The sequence below is a fragment of the Hyaena hyaena genome, unplaced genomic scaffold (assembly GCF_003009895.1).
Source record: "Hyaena hyaena isolate Hyena2069 unplaced genomic scaffold, ASM300989v1 scaffold_951, whole genome shotgun sequence".
Lineage (NCBI taxonomy): Eukaryota > Metazoa > Chordata > Mammalia > Carnivora > Hyaenidae > Hyaena > Hyaena hyaena.
In genome coordinates, this window is record NW_024081578.1 from 402,859 (window position 1) to 419,839 (window position 16,981).

The following is a 16,981-nucleotide window of genomic DNA, read 5'->3' on the forward strand; positions in this document are numbered from 1 at the left end:
GGGACTGGGAATAACTGCTTAGAGATGGCAAATGAAATCTAAAGTGAAGTCAGATAACAGAATTGGCTCAGATCGATTTAAAATGTATTCTTGTACTTGTTGGGATGAGCACTGGGTGGCTATATGGAAACCAACTTGACCAAAATAAACTATAATTTTTTAAAAGTACAAAAATAAATAAACAAACAAATAAAATGTATTCTTGTGACATAAATGATAAAATGAGATGATACTACCCAAAAAAATCACTCTTAATAACTTGACTTTAGTGATAAATGTAATTAGTATAAGTCCCTCTTTATAATCTTTAGCTCCTTTCATTCTCAGATTTAGAAATTTTACAAACAAAATTTTGGTCATTTAATCCTATTTCGGGCAAGACATTCAACTCCGCACCTATGAATTTATTTCCTGATGTTCCTGACATTCAAAAGAAATTTGAACCTTGGAATAGAACATCCTATACATTATAATGTAAATAAAAATTAAGATCACTCATTATATTCGTTCAAAAGAAAAACAGGTTGCACTTTCTAGAGCCCGCTAAGTCACACTTATTTACTCATTCCCATGGTTCTTACATCAGGGAGACATCCTGCCAAATGAAATGCTCAAAATTATTGTTTAAAAAAAAAACCTCCCTTGTGGAAATCAAGTATGCAAATGTCAACCATCCTCTTCATCATCTCTTAATAAACCAAATATTGAAATAAACACCCATGGATCTAGTACACCGGCTTAAAATAAAGTCTCGACATGTAATAGTAATAATTCTAAACACAGCATTTCAAGTTATTTGCCAAACTGTCAGATTTCTACCCCAACAGAAATACTGTACTATATATTAGCCAGAGTATCTGTTATTTTAATCAATGTGATTATTTTCATATTGTTTGCCTTAGTGTTCTTATAAGCTGTGTTTTAGGACCCTGGGTGTCTCATCTTCCTTCACAACCCACAAAGCATGCGACCCCCTAAAGTAATAAAGAATGGCTTTTACACAAACCCTCAGAATGTTAAACTGAGAATCCCATTTGCCCAGTTGGTTCTTTATAGAAGGACAAACATATCACCATATTAGCAGTTTAATACTGTTGCACTCAACAATGACCTTGACGAGATCACTTCAGCTCTCCAGGTCTCACTTTACACATAGGTGAGGAGAGCCTCTTGGGATCCTTCTAGTCTTAACATTCTACACACCATAGTTACTGCTGATGTCCAGCCTGCGCAACTTATCTGTAAGTTACAAGCAGAGGATGGAAGGCACACCTCTTTGTTGAGGCATGTTAGCCATCTAAAATTTACCATTATTCAGATCCTCAGTCCATATCACACAATACCGCATCTTTGGAAAATACAGAGGGAAGAGTGCACAGAAATGGCATGTTTAAGAAAGTTAGCAGCACAGTTCTAGGAAACCTACCCACTGACTTGGTACATGCTCACCTGGTAACACAGTATATTTACCAAGATTACAAAGTAGTACTCTGACTGGCACAACCCATCACAAGCAATAAATAAACAAGTTTATGTTCCTATGAAAAATGTAAAACAATGTAGAAGTTCCAAGACCAAAAAGACATCTTCAAAGATGCCCTACTCTTATAGCCAACAGCATAGCCTTACTCTGATAAGGCACTACATCCAGAACCATCCAACAAATATTTATTGAGCGCGTACTGTACACAACCCCTGTTCCAGATGTTAAAACTCCAAGCTCCTGAAGAGAGCGAGTTAGACGAGGTCCACATTCTCAGGGAATTCACACATGCTGGGGGGGGGGGGGGGGGGGGGGGGGGTGGCTGGAGTACACTGACAACTACTAAATTAATTAATAAGAAGAATATCAAAAAGTGATAATAAGCACTACGCCGTTAGTCAACCTTGTTGTGATAGTGAGGGCTGACTAATTCCTATTAAGTGGTCGGTGAAAAGATCTCACTGAGAAAGTGATCCATTTAATTCAGACGACAGTAAGGTGCCACCCATCACATGCACCTGATCAGTGCAGCCCACAGAAATGAGAACAGCCAACAGAGGACTGCAATCCATGCCACTGTAGGCCTGGTCCCTATGCCTCATCTCACCTCCCAGGCCCCAACCCCTGGTGAGGTACAACAATAGCAGCTGCAAGAAAGAGGCTTTAGAAAGGCCATATCCAGGGTACCTGGGTGGCTCAGGCAGTTAACTGTCCGACTTTGGCTCAGGTCATGATCTCACACTTTGTCAGGTCATGATCTCACACTTCTGTGCTGACAGCTCAGAGCCTGGAGCCTGCTTCGGATTCTGTGTCTCCCTCTCTCTCTGCTCCTCCCCCGCTGATGCCCTGTCTCTCTCAAAAATAAATAAACATTACAAAAAAATTTTTTAAAAGGCCATATCTTTTCCTTACTCGAGGTCCTTCAAGCCTCAGCCTGGCCTCAGCTGCCAGGCAGAGAGGAGATGAGAGGAGTGGAACTCCAATATGACTGAAATTGTCAGTAGCTAAATGTGTGAAAATGGGTAATAATCAATGTGGCAGACTCAGTAACCAAACAGGAAGGAGGCCAGCAGGGTTGAAAGAGTACCTAGAGTTCCTGAACTATGTCAAGTACTAACCTTGTAGTTTCTGATTCACAGATGGTCAGTTTGTCCTAAAAGAGTAGCATTGGCTTCTTCCCAACCCATCAGAAGCATTTCAATATTTTAACAATTTAACAGTGGTAGTACTGGGGCATACCAAATAAAAGTCAGCCACTAGAGGGGTCCTTAGGAAATAAGAAAGACACACACACACACACACACACACACACACACATCACAGTTGGCAGAGGTGGTGGAGAAAAATAACACAGAGAGACTGTTTAATATATGAGTTATCTAGAGATGCCACAGCACTGTATAGATATTCTGGCTACCTGTGGTACTTCCAAATAAAATCAGAAACATCAAAACTAGGCCTAGTAAATAAAAGGACTTTTATGACTTCTACCTCTTTAGTTAACACAAATAGAAACCTATGGGGAAAATTTTAGCAATTTTGGAAACATTTTTATGGGGGGAAGGGAGTATGGACATTATCAACGCAACTACGTTGACTCAATTATTATTTACTTAACACTCATCGCATTATGATTAGAATTCTATTTCTACAAAGAGTGTGCAAGTTTGTAGATAAAGCAGAATTTTAGCACTCTAAAGGTTGAAAAAACATGAAGCGGAAAAGAATACAAAGAAGATCTGTTAAAAAATAAGTGTCAGGAAGGATGAAAGAGGAATGGACAATGCTAAGATTTTGGTGTCCAAGACGGAGCTCCCTAAAAAGGCATCAACAGGGAACATTTAGGGTCAGATCCTGGTGTTTATTCACAAGTACCTAAAGCTTCCTACAGACCTGGTCACCGTTTAGAGGTAAGTACAAAATAGATTAAATGTAAAAGATAACAGTTGGTAGGAGGGAAATGTTACCAAACAATCAGAATGGGGCTTTTTTTGGCCACCTATCATGAAAAACAACATTCATCATTACATAATGACACTTTACTTCTTCAACTTCCTCAACAGTCTCAAACTGAGCACAGAACAAGGAGGAAGTTCTCTAAAAAAAAGGAAAAAAAACCTCTAAACAACAAAAATAAATGTCACAAAGGTCATGCACTACAACTTATAGACTAACTCACAGGAAGTCCCTTTAACACTCAGTCAGAGCGTATTTACTTCTGGACACCATTCTAGGGATTGTGATTCTCTCTTTTCAGTAAATCAGAGCTTTGAAGGGTACCCTTAAAAAGGGTAAAGGGAGTGGACACAGTTTTGTTAGACAGAGGTACATGGCAGGAGGAGCAGGAGCAAGCTGGCATTAAAAGAGAGAGAGGAGAGACAGAGAGAGAGAGAGAGAGAGAAGCCATAAGCACAAGATAACATACACTCAGATAAGCTTCACTAGATGACCACCTGTCTGCAGAGTAAATGGCCCCACAGGCCACAAAAGTTCTTGAGGAAACGAGCACATATAAGAAACGATTTTTGGGGCGCCTGGGTGGCTTAGTCGGTTAAGCGTCCGACTTTCGCTTAGGTCATGATCTCGCGGTTCGTGGGTTTGAGCCCCGTGTCGGGCTCTGTGCTGACTGCCAGCTCAGAGCCTGGAGCCTGTTTCAGAGTCTGTGTCTCCCTCTCTCTCTCACCCGCTCACGCTGTCTCTCTCTCTCTCTCTCTCCTAGAAATAAATAAAACATTAAAAAAAAAATAAAAAATAAAAAAAGAAACGATTTTCATAGAGATAACCCTAACTAATAGAGGGATATCCCAAATCCACACTCAAAACAGTTAAAGAAAATGAGAACAAGAAGCACATTTCAGGTCGGCACGGGTGAAATAAAATCACTTACCAATGCCACAAATGCCTTACTCCATCAACAACTTTGTGATTGGTGTCTATTTGGACTAGATGCTATAGAGAAAGTAAGCTTTGGTTCGTTGCGTTTTGGGATGTATATGATTCCTTCTGCTACAACGCAGGAGCACCATCCCAGAACTTGCCAGTTTCACAGTAGGAATTCTCCTCTGAGTGAGTGCACACAGATATTAGCAATTTTTCCTGTGGCCATTTAAGAAGTAGAGGTCAGGAACCCTATATAAGCCAGTGTTCTTCTAGTGTTCTTCTTATCTTTTATCTCCTTCTTTAAGTTACATCTGGTGACCCTTGGTTTTTATGTAAGACTTCAGGGTTAGAAATCAGGCTGAAAATCAAGGACACAAAACTAACTTCTAATAATGGCGGATTATTGCTATTCTCACAACAAAGTGGCAAGAATTGCAAATAGCATTAAGCGAAAAATCAGGTGACTAATAGTAACAGGGTTAATGACACTGGTCCCTCAAAACTAATTTTGAAACACCTCCATATGATCCAATCTAGATCCAAATGTCTAGCATTGGCTATTGCAATCAGTTTCCATTTATTTATAACACCTCTTGGGACACCAAGTCGATACTGAAATATGGCAGTCCTGGGGATCTGATTGTGTCAACAGTTGAGACTTTAGAATACTGGAGAAAAGACAGTCTCATTGGGGAAAGGTCTTTGAAACCAAGAATGAGCTCCTGTAGTCATAATAAATAGATCATTTTGGACACTGGGCACTTAGAAGACCTTTTGCAAAATGATGCAAGGCACCCAATGGACCAATGACATTTCTATGTGGCATTTCCAGAAGGGTCTGTACTTCCAGAACTGGGCAATCATCAAAATTGAGAATAGCAAGAGGGCAATCAAAAATCAATCAGAACTCCCTATGAGGGCAACAAATACCCACACAAGTAAACAGAAAATTTGAAACCCCAAAAGAGATGAAGAGGAAGAAGACGAAGAAAATTCCAGCAAATGTAATGTGTTCACGTTCCAGGTGGAGCTTCTTTGGCACCTACCTGTTATCCTCAAATCTTGGAACCTTGAAGCATAGAATCAACCTGAGCATGTGCAGGAAAATAGCTCTATATTGCCCCCTAGTGCTGGACAGTCCCACTTCTCCTCAGGCTAAAAACAAGGTGAGTAGTTCCCCTACCTCTAAGTTACTTCCGGCTGCCAACCCTCCCAAGAGCTAAACATAGCCCAATCCTCTACCCACAGATTAGGAAACAGCCAGGCTATTTTTAGCATCATGCAACTTAGGAATGGAAATGGCCCAGCCTCTGATGGCAACAGAATGTGCGTGGCCTGGCTTGATGAACTCACCTCTCCTGAGGGTGTGAACCTACTCAGTAAAGTGGCCAAAGACCACATGAGAGCTCTGGGGCCCGTTACAAAGTGATGATGGTAGGTGGATCCCAAGAAAGAATGACAATCAGAGGCACAAGTAGCAAAGGGAATTAGGAAGATGACAGATGCCAGGATAAGCTTGATAAAACAGAAGCAGAAGGAGGAATGATAATGGCACAGGAACAATAAAAACAAATAGAAGACAGAAGCCAGGAATAGTGTGCACTGTCATTTTAGAGAAGCTTGTCTAGTAAGAAATAGTATTTTGAACTGGACATTTATGTTACATGAAAAAAGAACAAAGGTTGGTCTGATCTGTTTCCTGCCAGGGTACAGCTGGTGCTGGGTCTCCTTTGATCACTTTCCCCCAGTCCTCTGCAGCTCCTGTGATTAGAGATAGATCCCTAGGCTGCCCTTTGATCAGCAGCTCCAGCAGCCTGCAGGTACCATGTGCCATCACATTCGCAAGTTGTAAGAAGCCACTACATTAACGTTGGCCGACAAATGTGATAATGTATATCTACTGCACATACAGCAAATACCAAACAATGTCTACAAAAGTCCCAAGAATCCTTATTTCATCTACCTCTGTACTCTAAAACTTTCTGTGCTTTCTTAAAGATGGACACTTCAGAGAGTTTAAATTCCAAGTTGAAGTTTCAAAACGCCCCCATACCTAAAGAAAAAGTTGCTGTGACTTAAAACTACAGCACTCAAGATACTGATTTTCTAGGTTATGCTGCTTGCGTTCATTTCGCGTGGTCAATAAAGTGACAGCATCCTTGCATTCTGAATAGATGGCATACAAAGCAGTAAAAACGTACATTTCTTTTCAAATAACATTAAGAGCCACCACTTGTAAACAGAGTATTTAATATTCTAATTTTAGACAGCCTACATTAACATTGTGGTTTCATGTGCAGTATAAAATTTCTATTTACAAAGTATTCTCGAAAATGACTTCATAATGGTAGATCAAGAGAAAAAGAGTTTAGAAATTGAATGATGTAAATCATATGGGGTTCAGAGGCTAAGCAAATTACACACCCTGAAGCTGCCCTGGCTTTATGAAAGGAGCCTTTCTCCAGCTCTGTGCAATCCCAGCCCTAGGGAACTTGCATCTGAGAGTTTTCTAAACATTTCAGGTACACTTGAAAGCTGAAAGTAATTCTCATTTCCTATGCAGGATTAAGCCGTTTCCAGCACACACAAAATAGCAGTCATTCACCAACACATATAAAAACACACACAAGAAAGGTAAGGACTTCAGAGTACAAAGGCACATTTAAAAAAAAAAAAATAGAGCGCAGGAGAAATACATTTTCTAACTCTCCCCACAAACGTCCACACCGCCTCTTGACCTCCGTGTTTCCTATCTACTTACTGATTAATTGATGCCTTTCCACTTTGAGTGCTTCAATTAACGCGGCTGATAGATTTCCTCAAACACCCCCCTCCCCATGAAAAAGAAAAGCTGAGTAGAAAGTCAAACATGCCAAGGCTCATTCATTTTGCATTCATTTTTAGAGGCCGTTCTCGAACCTATAACTCTGGCAATGAAAGGCTCTGCGATGTGCGTTTGAACTGACGTTCACAATCGCTCCCAGCACGTCCTCTCTAAGTGAGCCAGCGGTGGCACTCACGTTGCCCTGTTACAGCTTTGGGGCAGCTCCCGAAGCTGCAAACTGCACGTAACCTCCTCAAGTCCATGCCAATGAACGCAGCGCGCGTTTGCATGGATAGAAAGGCGATTATACCCTCGCAGCTGGCGTACATCACACACTAACGCACAATGCCAGCGGAACATACACCGCGAGAAACAGGACGGGGGCGAGGCGGGGAAAGGCTCACCGTTCTGTTCCTTGTTGCTGGAGTACTGGAATTTGCTGCTCAGGTGGGACTCAGCCTGAGTCCCGTGTCTCTGGCCGGCCAGGGCAGATGTCAACAGGAGAAACCCGAAGAGGAGCATTTGGCTGACTGGGACGAGAACTCACTCGCGGCGGGCACTTTGGAAGCAGCTACTCCCGAGTCTCCTTCACCACCGCCAGGGGAAGGCAGGCTGCACTGGGGTGGAAGCGCCGAGCCTGCTCTGGCAGCAGAGAATCGCAGGGTAGTTTCCACATAATCCCATCCAAAACTTTTTCCTAGAGTCCTCTTCTGTGTCTCCAGTTTTTGAAAAGGATCAAAGCAAAACCTGGACCTGAACCAGTTTCCCAAGGTTTAAACAAATCCTGAGCTGTGCCGAAGTGGTGGGGGTGGGGGTGAAGGCGAGGGAGGAAAGAGGGGGTGGGGACGCGGGGGAGCCGGGGGAGAGGCGAGGAGTCGCCAGCAAGTTGCTGGGAGCACCTGTCAGTTCGGGGGACAGGACGGAGGCGAAAACTCCAGGGTCGCGCGAAGCCAGCCCCGAAGCCAAGTTGGCGGCGAGCAGTTTCTGATCAATAACAAAGCTGCCAATAGATGCGCTCTCCGGGCGCCCCTCTCCTCCGCCCCACCCCCACCCCCGAAGGGGGAGGGGGAAGAAACAAGGCTAGGGCGCCGCGGCGGATCCCCGGGGCCGCAGAGCCGGAGCCAGGCCGGGTGGGGGGGGAGGGGGGGCTCCGGGCCGAGGCCGCCCCGGGTGCCGGCGGAGGGAGGCCGCGGGGCGCCCGCTCCCCAGCCCGGTCCCGACCGCCGCAGCAGCGCGGATCCCGGCACCTGGCTGGAGTTTTCCGCGACCAAAGTTCACCTTGTCTGGGGGCGTCCCCCGCTCCTCGACACCAAGGCAGATTCGGCAGCTCGGGGTCACCGCGGGGCTCCAGTCGTGCCCGGTCCCCTCCCCCCACGCCTCGGGCTCCGCGCAAGCCTCCGGGCTCCGCGCGGCGTCTCAGCACCGGGCAGGGAGAGCAGGCCGGCGGCCCAGGGCTCCGGCTTGTCCCCTCCCCTTCGCTACCTTCCCCCAGCCGGCGGCAGTCGGGAGGAGGGGGCCGTGGGCAGAGCCCGGGCGGAGCGCGCGGCCGGCGAGCGGGGGAGGCTGAGCGGCTCTCCCGCGGGCGGCCGCAGGGGCGGGCGGGGGTCGGCGCCTCAGGGAGGGGCAGCCCCGGGCCGCGTCCGCTCGCGCCGACTCGGCCGCCAACTGGCGGTCCAACAGGTGCTGGCGCAGACAGGGGGTGCTGCGGGGCTCGCTGCAGATGGGACCTCAGCGGCCCCGGAGCGGCCCCTGGGTCCCTTCCCCCAGGACGCCCCTAGCCCCAAATAAAGGGCAAGACGGGTGGCGAAGGGTACTGCAAACACACAACTGAGCGGAGAAGAACTTCCTGCAACTCTCCCTTCGTCCCCCGCCCCCTGTGGTCGCGACTCGTCATTAATTTCTGAGGGGATCCCCGTTACCAAAGGCTTGGCCAGGGTTTCTGGACCAGAGGAAGCAGGGAAATTGGATCTCAAAGGTTTCCCTTCAGTTTCCAGCTCTCTCAAGCGGGATGGAGAGAACAAAAGTAAAGACAAACAGCCGACGTATTAACAGCAACATTCATTCATTTCGCAAAGGGCTGTTTGTTGAATGCTTGCTGTGTCAGGCACTGTTCTAGGAGCCGGGGCGGTAGCAGTGAAAACACAAGAAAGTCTCTGTTCTCGGAAAGCTCGCATGCTAGTTGAACTGCATTAATCTCAAGCGAGTCCCGCGGCAAGCAAATCATCAGAAACAGCAGCCCACCTTTTGTTAAATTAAGTCCACGCCAACAATTCGGCCAGGTACGGTGTTCCACTGGGAGCCGGAAGAAAGGATATAGCCTTCAGGTATATGCCGAAATACGGGTGGAGTCTCAAATGCCGCTTTTTCAGGAGACCCTTCGTGTCCTTTGCGAGGCCTTCTACGGAGTATGGAGGAGAGCTGGCCATTTAAAGGGATCCAGGGATGCTTGGGGAAGACACATTCACCTGTCGGACCAAACCAGGAACTGAGCATCCTGGGTCATGCTGAAATGGCCAAGCCCTCTCCCCGTGTTGGGACACCCACTGAGACCAACCAAACTTGACCTCTCTGCAATATCCTGGCCCTCTTCTTTTTTCCTCTTAAAATTCTAATAAGTTCAATTCCTCTTTAATTACCTATCCTATTCATTCATCCATCCATACATTCATTCATTCATTCATTATTACTTCTTTACCACATCTATCTTCACAATACAGGATGTCAAGGGACATAAGGGAAATAAACAAAGGGAAATAAACAAAGCCCATTCTCTGACTTTAAAGGATTCACAGGTTAGCAGACACAGGGCTTGCTATTTTATGCACTTCACAAACTCCTCAACACCAGTGTGAATCCATATTTGCATGATAAATATGTTCCAAAACTATTTTGTAGATGTGTGAGGGAGGGGAGGGTTCCCAATTTTAATCACATAATTAGATTTGTTACATAGAAGACATGCTTTATGAGTGTGTTTCTATTTGTAATAAAACTAATTACTCCCTAGTTTTTCTAACTTTGTAAGTTTAATTTTCTAATCAGGATTTTTCTAAATGAGGCTGTTAAATGTCCCTATAGTTGACATTTCTTGACCACCCACATAGAGGGTGTGTGTGTGTGTGTGTGTGTGTGTGTGTGTGTCTGCAGATTTAATCCATTTGCTCTCATGAGATTATAAGGGTGATGACTACTCTTTATTTTGTATCATTTCATATTGGCTAGAACAGTGCCTGGCTCAGGGGGATAATAAATAAACACTCTTGACTGACTGACAGGTTTCTTTATTGGAGTCACTTACATTCTCCCTGGAATTTCAGCATGAAGGTTGTATTTGAAAAGTTACAGATGATCTAGAATAATACTCTACCTCTGGGTTTCACCTCCTCCATATTCTACAGATTGATTTGACAATTCAATTTGACACCTTATAAATAAAGCCAGCCAGGTGCTCCTGCATGACCCCTAGACAAAATCACGTTCACAACGCCCGGTTTCCTTTCAATGTACTTGCACAGTTGTTTCTTGTACTGCCCTTGCCCTTGGCATAGTTGATTCTTTTAACACTTTATCCCCTGCCTGTCTTCCTGCTCCATTTTGCTTATAAACCTTTCCTAGAAAAGTGGGGCCCTTGCATTGAAAGTCAATTTTATGTAATCCAGAGTCTGCACAATTACTAAACAATATATTTTGAATGAATATGGCTTTGTTTTGGCCTAAGGCATTTTCCTTGAGGAAAGGCATCTGTTCCGCCAACCAAGAGAAAATAATTGCAAACATTCTTTGTGGTTTTCATGTTTTCTTAAACCTTAGGAAGGAGTGCCCATTCAGGCTCAATGAGTGAACACTGTTACCTACAAATTCCTGTTGAAGAGCATGATAGAGTGTACTTGGTTGTTAACAGTGATAATTTGGGGGAGGGAAGGTGGGTGTCACTATTAACTTTTTTTAAGAAATATGATTTAAAGCCAGTTACTCATGTAGCTAATCATGTAACACCCAGGAGGGCAAGAACCATAGGGACAGATTTTTGCCTCAGAAAATTGAATGTCACAAGTTTTCTTGCTCTCTCTTCTGATTCAATCTATACAAGCACACATACACACTCATATACACACACACACACAAGTATATGTACAAAATTATTTTACCACTTTTCCAAGAACTCTAACTTTACAGCATTTTAGTGGCACATAATTGAGCATGCGTTTCTGAAGTTCTGAAAGTTCTGATCTACCTAAATGCCCACCATGTTTCCAGAATGACTAACAAGCAATACTTACGTATATATTTAAATGAGGCCAGGAGCTGGAGGTATTATTAGTAAGGAAGTAAATGCCCACAGATCACAGCAGAAATAAAGATTGTTCTATGGTGGTTTTTGTTTGTTTGTTGTTTGTTTGTTTTTTTGAGTGAGAAAGAGAACAAGAAAGAGAAAAGGGCAGAGAGAGACAGAGATTGAGATTGTTAAGCAGGCTCCATGCTCAGCATAAAGCCTGATGCAGGGCTTGATTCCATCACCCTGGGATCATGATCTGAGCCAAAACCAAGAGTTGGACACCCCAAGAGTGTTCTAGAAAATATATATATTCCCACAGAGACTTTTCTCTCTCCACTTTCTCCAACTACCCCATTTTGAGAAGTGTATGACTTTGCTCTAGATACCTAAGATACATTAATACTCTGTTTTTCCAAACTAAAAATTATAAAACACACTGTTGATTAAATTTTACTTTTAGATCAGTCACCCTTTACCTCTGATAAAGACCTGCTCACTGTGGAAAATGGTAGACGGTTGAGCTAAGGCCTTGCATTTTTTAATTTTTCTGTTCTGGGGAAGTGAGTTGGAAGGTAGGAAGTTAGAGGTATGTGGCCAAGGAAACGAGTGACAAGAACTGGCCTTTAGGTGACCCTCTGTGGCTTTTCCCATTGAAGTAAAACTGCAGTTTCCTTTTTGAAATCATGATTGAGTATGCAAAGATATTTTTCAAAATCTCACAAGGGCTTGTCTGACACAGAATTCAGAGTAAGTAGCCAGAAACAGCCCCAAAGAAAGAAGAGCCCTAGTAACCTTTGAACCATCACAACAAAAGATCATTTCACCAGAAGATGGGACACCAGGGACTTAGTCTGGCTTTACCACTGCCAAACAGTACAACCTCAATCTAGAAATCCTCTCCGTACCTTTTCTTTATGTGAGAAATTTACACCGGATACTGTTTCAATCCTCTTACTGCTTTAGAATTCTCTGATTCTCTGAGCTATTTCAGATAATGATAGCAAAAAACTTTTTTCTAACTTAATTGTGCTTCTGTGGTAATACACAACTAAGACAACAATTTCTTAGCCTCAACTCCAAAGATGTCTTGGTAGCTGGCAAGATGATGAAAAGGAATCTTCTCCCTAAACTTGTCCAGTCAAGGTCGACCTCTTTCATCTGTTATTATTACAGTTTGAAAAGACAAGTCCTAGTGATAAACAAAAAGAGGAGTAAAAAAGAGTTTGGAAATCACTGACTAAAGCGAGTATCAGGAATTTTATTGAATTCAAGGAAACTAAATAAATTATGTGGAGGTATCCACATTTTCATTTTTAATATTTGGTTGGAGTGATGATAACAATATGAAAAGAGGCAGAGTGTGCTTTCAAAGTAAAGACAAATAGTGATAGCGCATGAGTGAGTTGTAAATGATAAGGAAATAATATTGGTATTAGCCAAGAACAGATGGCCAATCTCCTAGTGACTGTTCTGTAGAGTCAGTGAGAATATGAAACAATCCTGAGAGCCAAGAGCATCTCCTAAACATGTGGGCAGCAAACCAAACACTGCGTTTGGTCACATCCTCCACTCAATAAGATGTCATTTTTCTCTCCCTGGAAATCATGTGTAGGATATGAAGGCTGCTGTCCACATTGTGACAAATCATAGGAAAGAGGTCATGGCCCAGTTACAGATCCTTCTTTCTCAGATAGTGACCCTCCTATTTCAAAGGTCATGGGAGAAGTACCCTTGCACTTTGTGATCATTGTTTCAAATGGAGACCTTTCCTTGGCTACCAGCCTTGGCAGAAGAGGTGGATGGCCTCAGTACACTACTGAATGAACATATTAGAAGTTTCCTTGGTTAGTAGAAAAGAAAATGTGGCTTAACTCATCTAATATTAAAAGAACCATGAATTACTTCTAAAGCTCAAGATAGTTCAAAATATTTTCTTACTCGTTTCTATCATGAATATCACTATTTGCTCTTTATGATCTTTATAGTAAGAAAGGTACTTGTCCCCTCTTCTATCCTAAATCTTTGCAACATTTTAAGGCATCATTTTATATTCCCAAATTTTGTTTTTATCAGCTCAATGTGCTTTGACATTTTCCTCATCTTCCTGGACCACCTTGTCTCCTTTCCTTCATCTGAATCTTCTTTCACCCATCCTCCATGAAGGATAAAAAGCAAGTTTCCCTGTCACAGGCAGCTCAAAATATGTATAGTTAAACAAAACCCCAACAAGAAACTAAAAATGAGGAAAGACTTACTCAAGGTTCAAATTTACTTTCATGTCCCAGGAACTGTTCGACACCTTAAGATATATTTTCTCATATAATCTGCCCACCAATCCTTCCAGGAAGATCACAGCTTTCACATTTTACTGTAAAGAAAGTCAAGGTCTGAGGATAATAAATTTTCCCAGGGTGACACTATCAGTGACAGGTACAGTCACCATTTGACTCAGGTCTTCGCATTCTACTCCAGGGCTTTTCACACGTTTAGTCCTTGGACAGGCGGCAAAAACATTCTTATTAAAGCTTTTATACCTTTCTGCTCTAGGTTTCCTCCACAGTGACAGTGTTTCCCTATGTTTATTTTGAGGTGTACTATGGGATCTGTAGATGGATTTTCCCGTGTGTTTGAGAACACTAATATAACACTATAGACAGCTATCTTTCTGGAAAAGCCTCAGTAAAATATTTGAGCCAGAGAGAATATGGGTTACTTGAAGCAGTGGTAGTGACTAAGGCATCTGAAAGCTGGCCTTGGGGTGGAAGCCCACCCAAAGTGTGGGCTAGCATGAGTATCCTGTTTATCCGGGCCAAAGTTAGTCATCCAGCTAATGCCTTAGCCTAGACCATCTGTGGGCAGTTATTTCAGAGAATCCATCTCCTCTTCTTTGAGGACAAAAGGAATAAATTATCATTCTTCCTTTCCTACTCATGATTGCTACTGAATTAAAGCATCGGGGCTGGAAAGAAATACACTGTTTTCCCAGTTGCTCCCTTTGAAGAATCAATTTAGGATTAACTATAGATGTCAGGGTCTAGGCCTCTCTTATTTACAAAATTCCTATATGTATCCCTGCATGTGTTTCTAATTTAAAATTCCTGGTCTATGGGTTTTTTAAGCCATAAGGTGAGGCAAATTAGCATTTTCATTGATAATTTTACAAAGGTATTTTTAGATTAGTTGGAGTTTTTCAAAGTAGAAAGATTGCTACAAGAACTAACTAGGGACTGGGTAAGCCCTCAGGCAAGCAAAAGTCTTCAGTTGAAATTCTAATTCCTTAGATAAATTCAATTTGTATCTGAAAGGCTATACCTTGTGGCAGGACCCTAGGTTTTATCCCACTGGATACCGAGTGGAAAACATTCTTTAGTTTCCTTTCTTTTATAAATAGCTTTTTAAACACACATAAAAATGGAATAATGTGAGAATTAGCTAATTATTATAGCTACAATTATTCATATTTATTGAGCAAATTGTAATACTATGAATCCATAAAAATAGTATTTTAAGAATTCAAAGCACTTCCTAATCTTTTTTTCTTTAGGCCTATCTAGATTTCCGTTTGATATTAGTATCATGGTTTACCCCCACTTTCAAAATTCTCAGCCCTGCCGGGGGGAGGAAAGATTCTCATTCCTGACAATCTATCTAGTCTGGTATAGGGATCACCGGTCACCTATTCTGTGAACTAGGACAGCCTACATACTTTCGTTTTACATTATGTGGAGCTGATGTCACATTATTAACTTCTTAAAAATATGTATTGATTTATTTTTGAGAGAGAGAGAAAAAAAAAATATGAGCAGGGGAGGGACAGGGAGAAAGGCAGAGAGAACCCCAAATGGGCTCCGTGCTGTCAGCGCAGAGTCTGATGGGGGCTCGAACTCACAGTGAGGTCACGACCTGAGCTGAAATCAAGAGTTGGAGGCTTAACCAACTAAGCCACACAGGTGCCCCAATTAACTTTTTTGAAAAATATTCACAATGAAGTACTCTACAACAGGATCCTCTGCTTATTAAACAACTGATAATTTAATTAACTACAAGAACTCTATGAGTAAATATTAAGAAAATTCCCATTTTAAAGATGAGAAAGTGGGGCATGAGGGTGGATTACTTGGTTAAGCAGCCAACTCTTGATTTCAGCTTAGGTCAGGATCACAGGGTTGGTGGGATAGAGTCCTATGTTGGGCTCTGTGCTGATAGCATGGAGTCTGCTTGAGATTCTCTCTCTTCCCGCTGTCTCTCCGCTACACACGCTCCCTCTCCCTCTCTCAAAATAAACAAATAAACTTAAAAATAGATAGATAGATAGATAGATAGATAGATAGATAGATAGATAGAAGAAACTGAGCCCCAGAAAGGTCTTGTAACTTGCCCAAGGTCATACCGTTTACCAGTATTGAAGCCAGAATTTGAATGCAGGTAGTTGGTCCAGAGCTGGGACTTGTACCCGTTTTGATCTCACGCCCCCCCATCTCATCTAGCACAACGCTGGGTTTGTATTGTCTCAAAGAGTACATTTCAAACTTATTAAATGTATATTTATATTAAGCATTTGGTGTTTATTTTACAACTCCACACAATCCCAGTCATAAATATGTAACTTAAAATTCTATTGCCAACAACAAATAGTAAATCATTCTGATTTTTGCCTGACATCAAAAAGATGGTGCTCCAAACACAGGGGAACTAAGCACTTAGTCAATGAAAATGTCACTGTGTCTTAGACTGAATACCCATTTTAGTGGCTATAGAAATGAGAAATGAATCTTCTGAAACTATATGAAGGAAAAAGGATCTGTTGCCCTTATTCTTAGCAATAAAACTTTGCCATAAAATCACCATTAACGTGTTGCTGGTACTGACAGCCTATGATGAAGAAAGCACATAATGTGTATTCAAATAAGTTTCTGAAGGACGATAGTAGGAAAAAGCAAAGTTAGTGGAATGACTTACTATTTTCTTGGTGAAGGTGAAAACTGTAAATAATAGACAGAGTTTCTGTTACCACTAACCTGGAGATGATCTCAGACTTTAAAGAACAGCAATCTGTCCAGGACATTAATGCATGCTGTTGGGTCCAAGCAGTTACAATGTAAGTGAAAATATACTATTAATAGCTGCAGTCAAGAAGTTTCCCTCATTCTGGGGTGCCTGGATGGCTCAGTCGGTTAAGTGTCCAACTTCGGCTCAGGTCATGATCTCACGGTTGGTGGGTTCAAGCCCTGCATCGGGCTCTGTGCTGACAGCTAGCTCAGAGCCAGGAGGCTGCTTCAGCTTCTGTGTCTCCCTCTCTTTCTGACCCTCCCCTGCTCACACTGTCTCTCTCTCTCTCAAAAACAAATCAAAAAAAAAAAATTTTTTTAAATTAAAAAAAAAAAAAGAAGTTTCCCTTATTCTGTGTATCCCATCAGTCTTCATTCACATTGGATTCCACCTCAAATGTAATCCTTGTCTTATGGAATTGTCTATCCCCGCACAAAAGCCTTCCTTCTCGCTGCTGTCTGCCTAGTCA

General features: G+C 42.6%; 1 protein-coding gene across 2 annotated transcripts in view; it reads right to left on the reverse strand.

Annotated features, from left to right (window-relative positions):
• Positions 1-8,622, reverse strand: part of PDGFC (platelet derived growth factor C) — a 193,660-nt gene extending 185,038 nt beyond the window's left edge. Inside the window, exon 1 of one of the 2 annotated variants that reach the window (XM_039221128.1) lies at positions 7,592-8,615. In XM_039221128.1, coding sequence (XP_039077059.1) covers positions 7,592-7,709 — 118 coding nt within the window. In that variant the 5' untranslated portion in view covers positions 7,710-8,615. Of the gene's footprint in view, positions 1-7,591 lie in introns of both variants that reach the window. The other variant, XM_039221129.1, reaches the window with a different exon arrangement.
• Between the last annotated feature and the right edge of the window lie 8,359 nt (positions 8,623-16,981).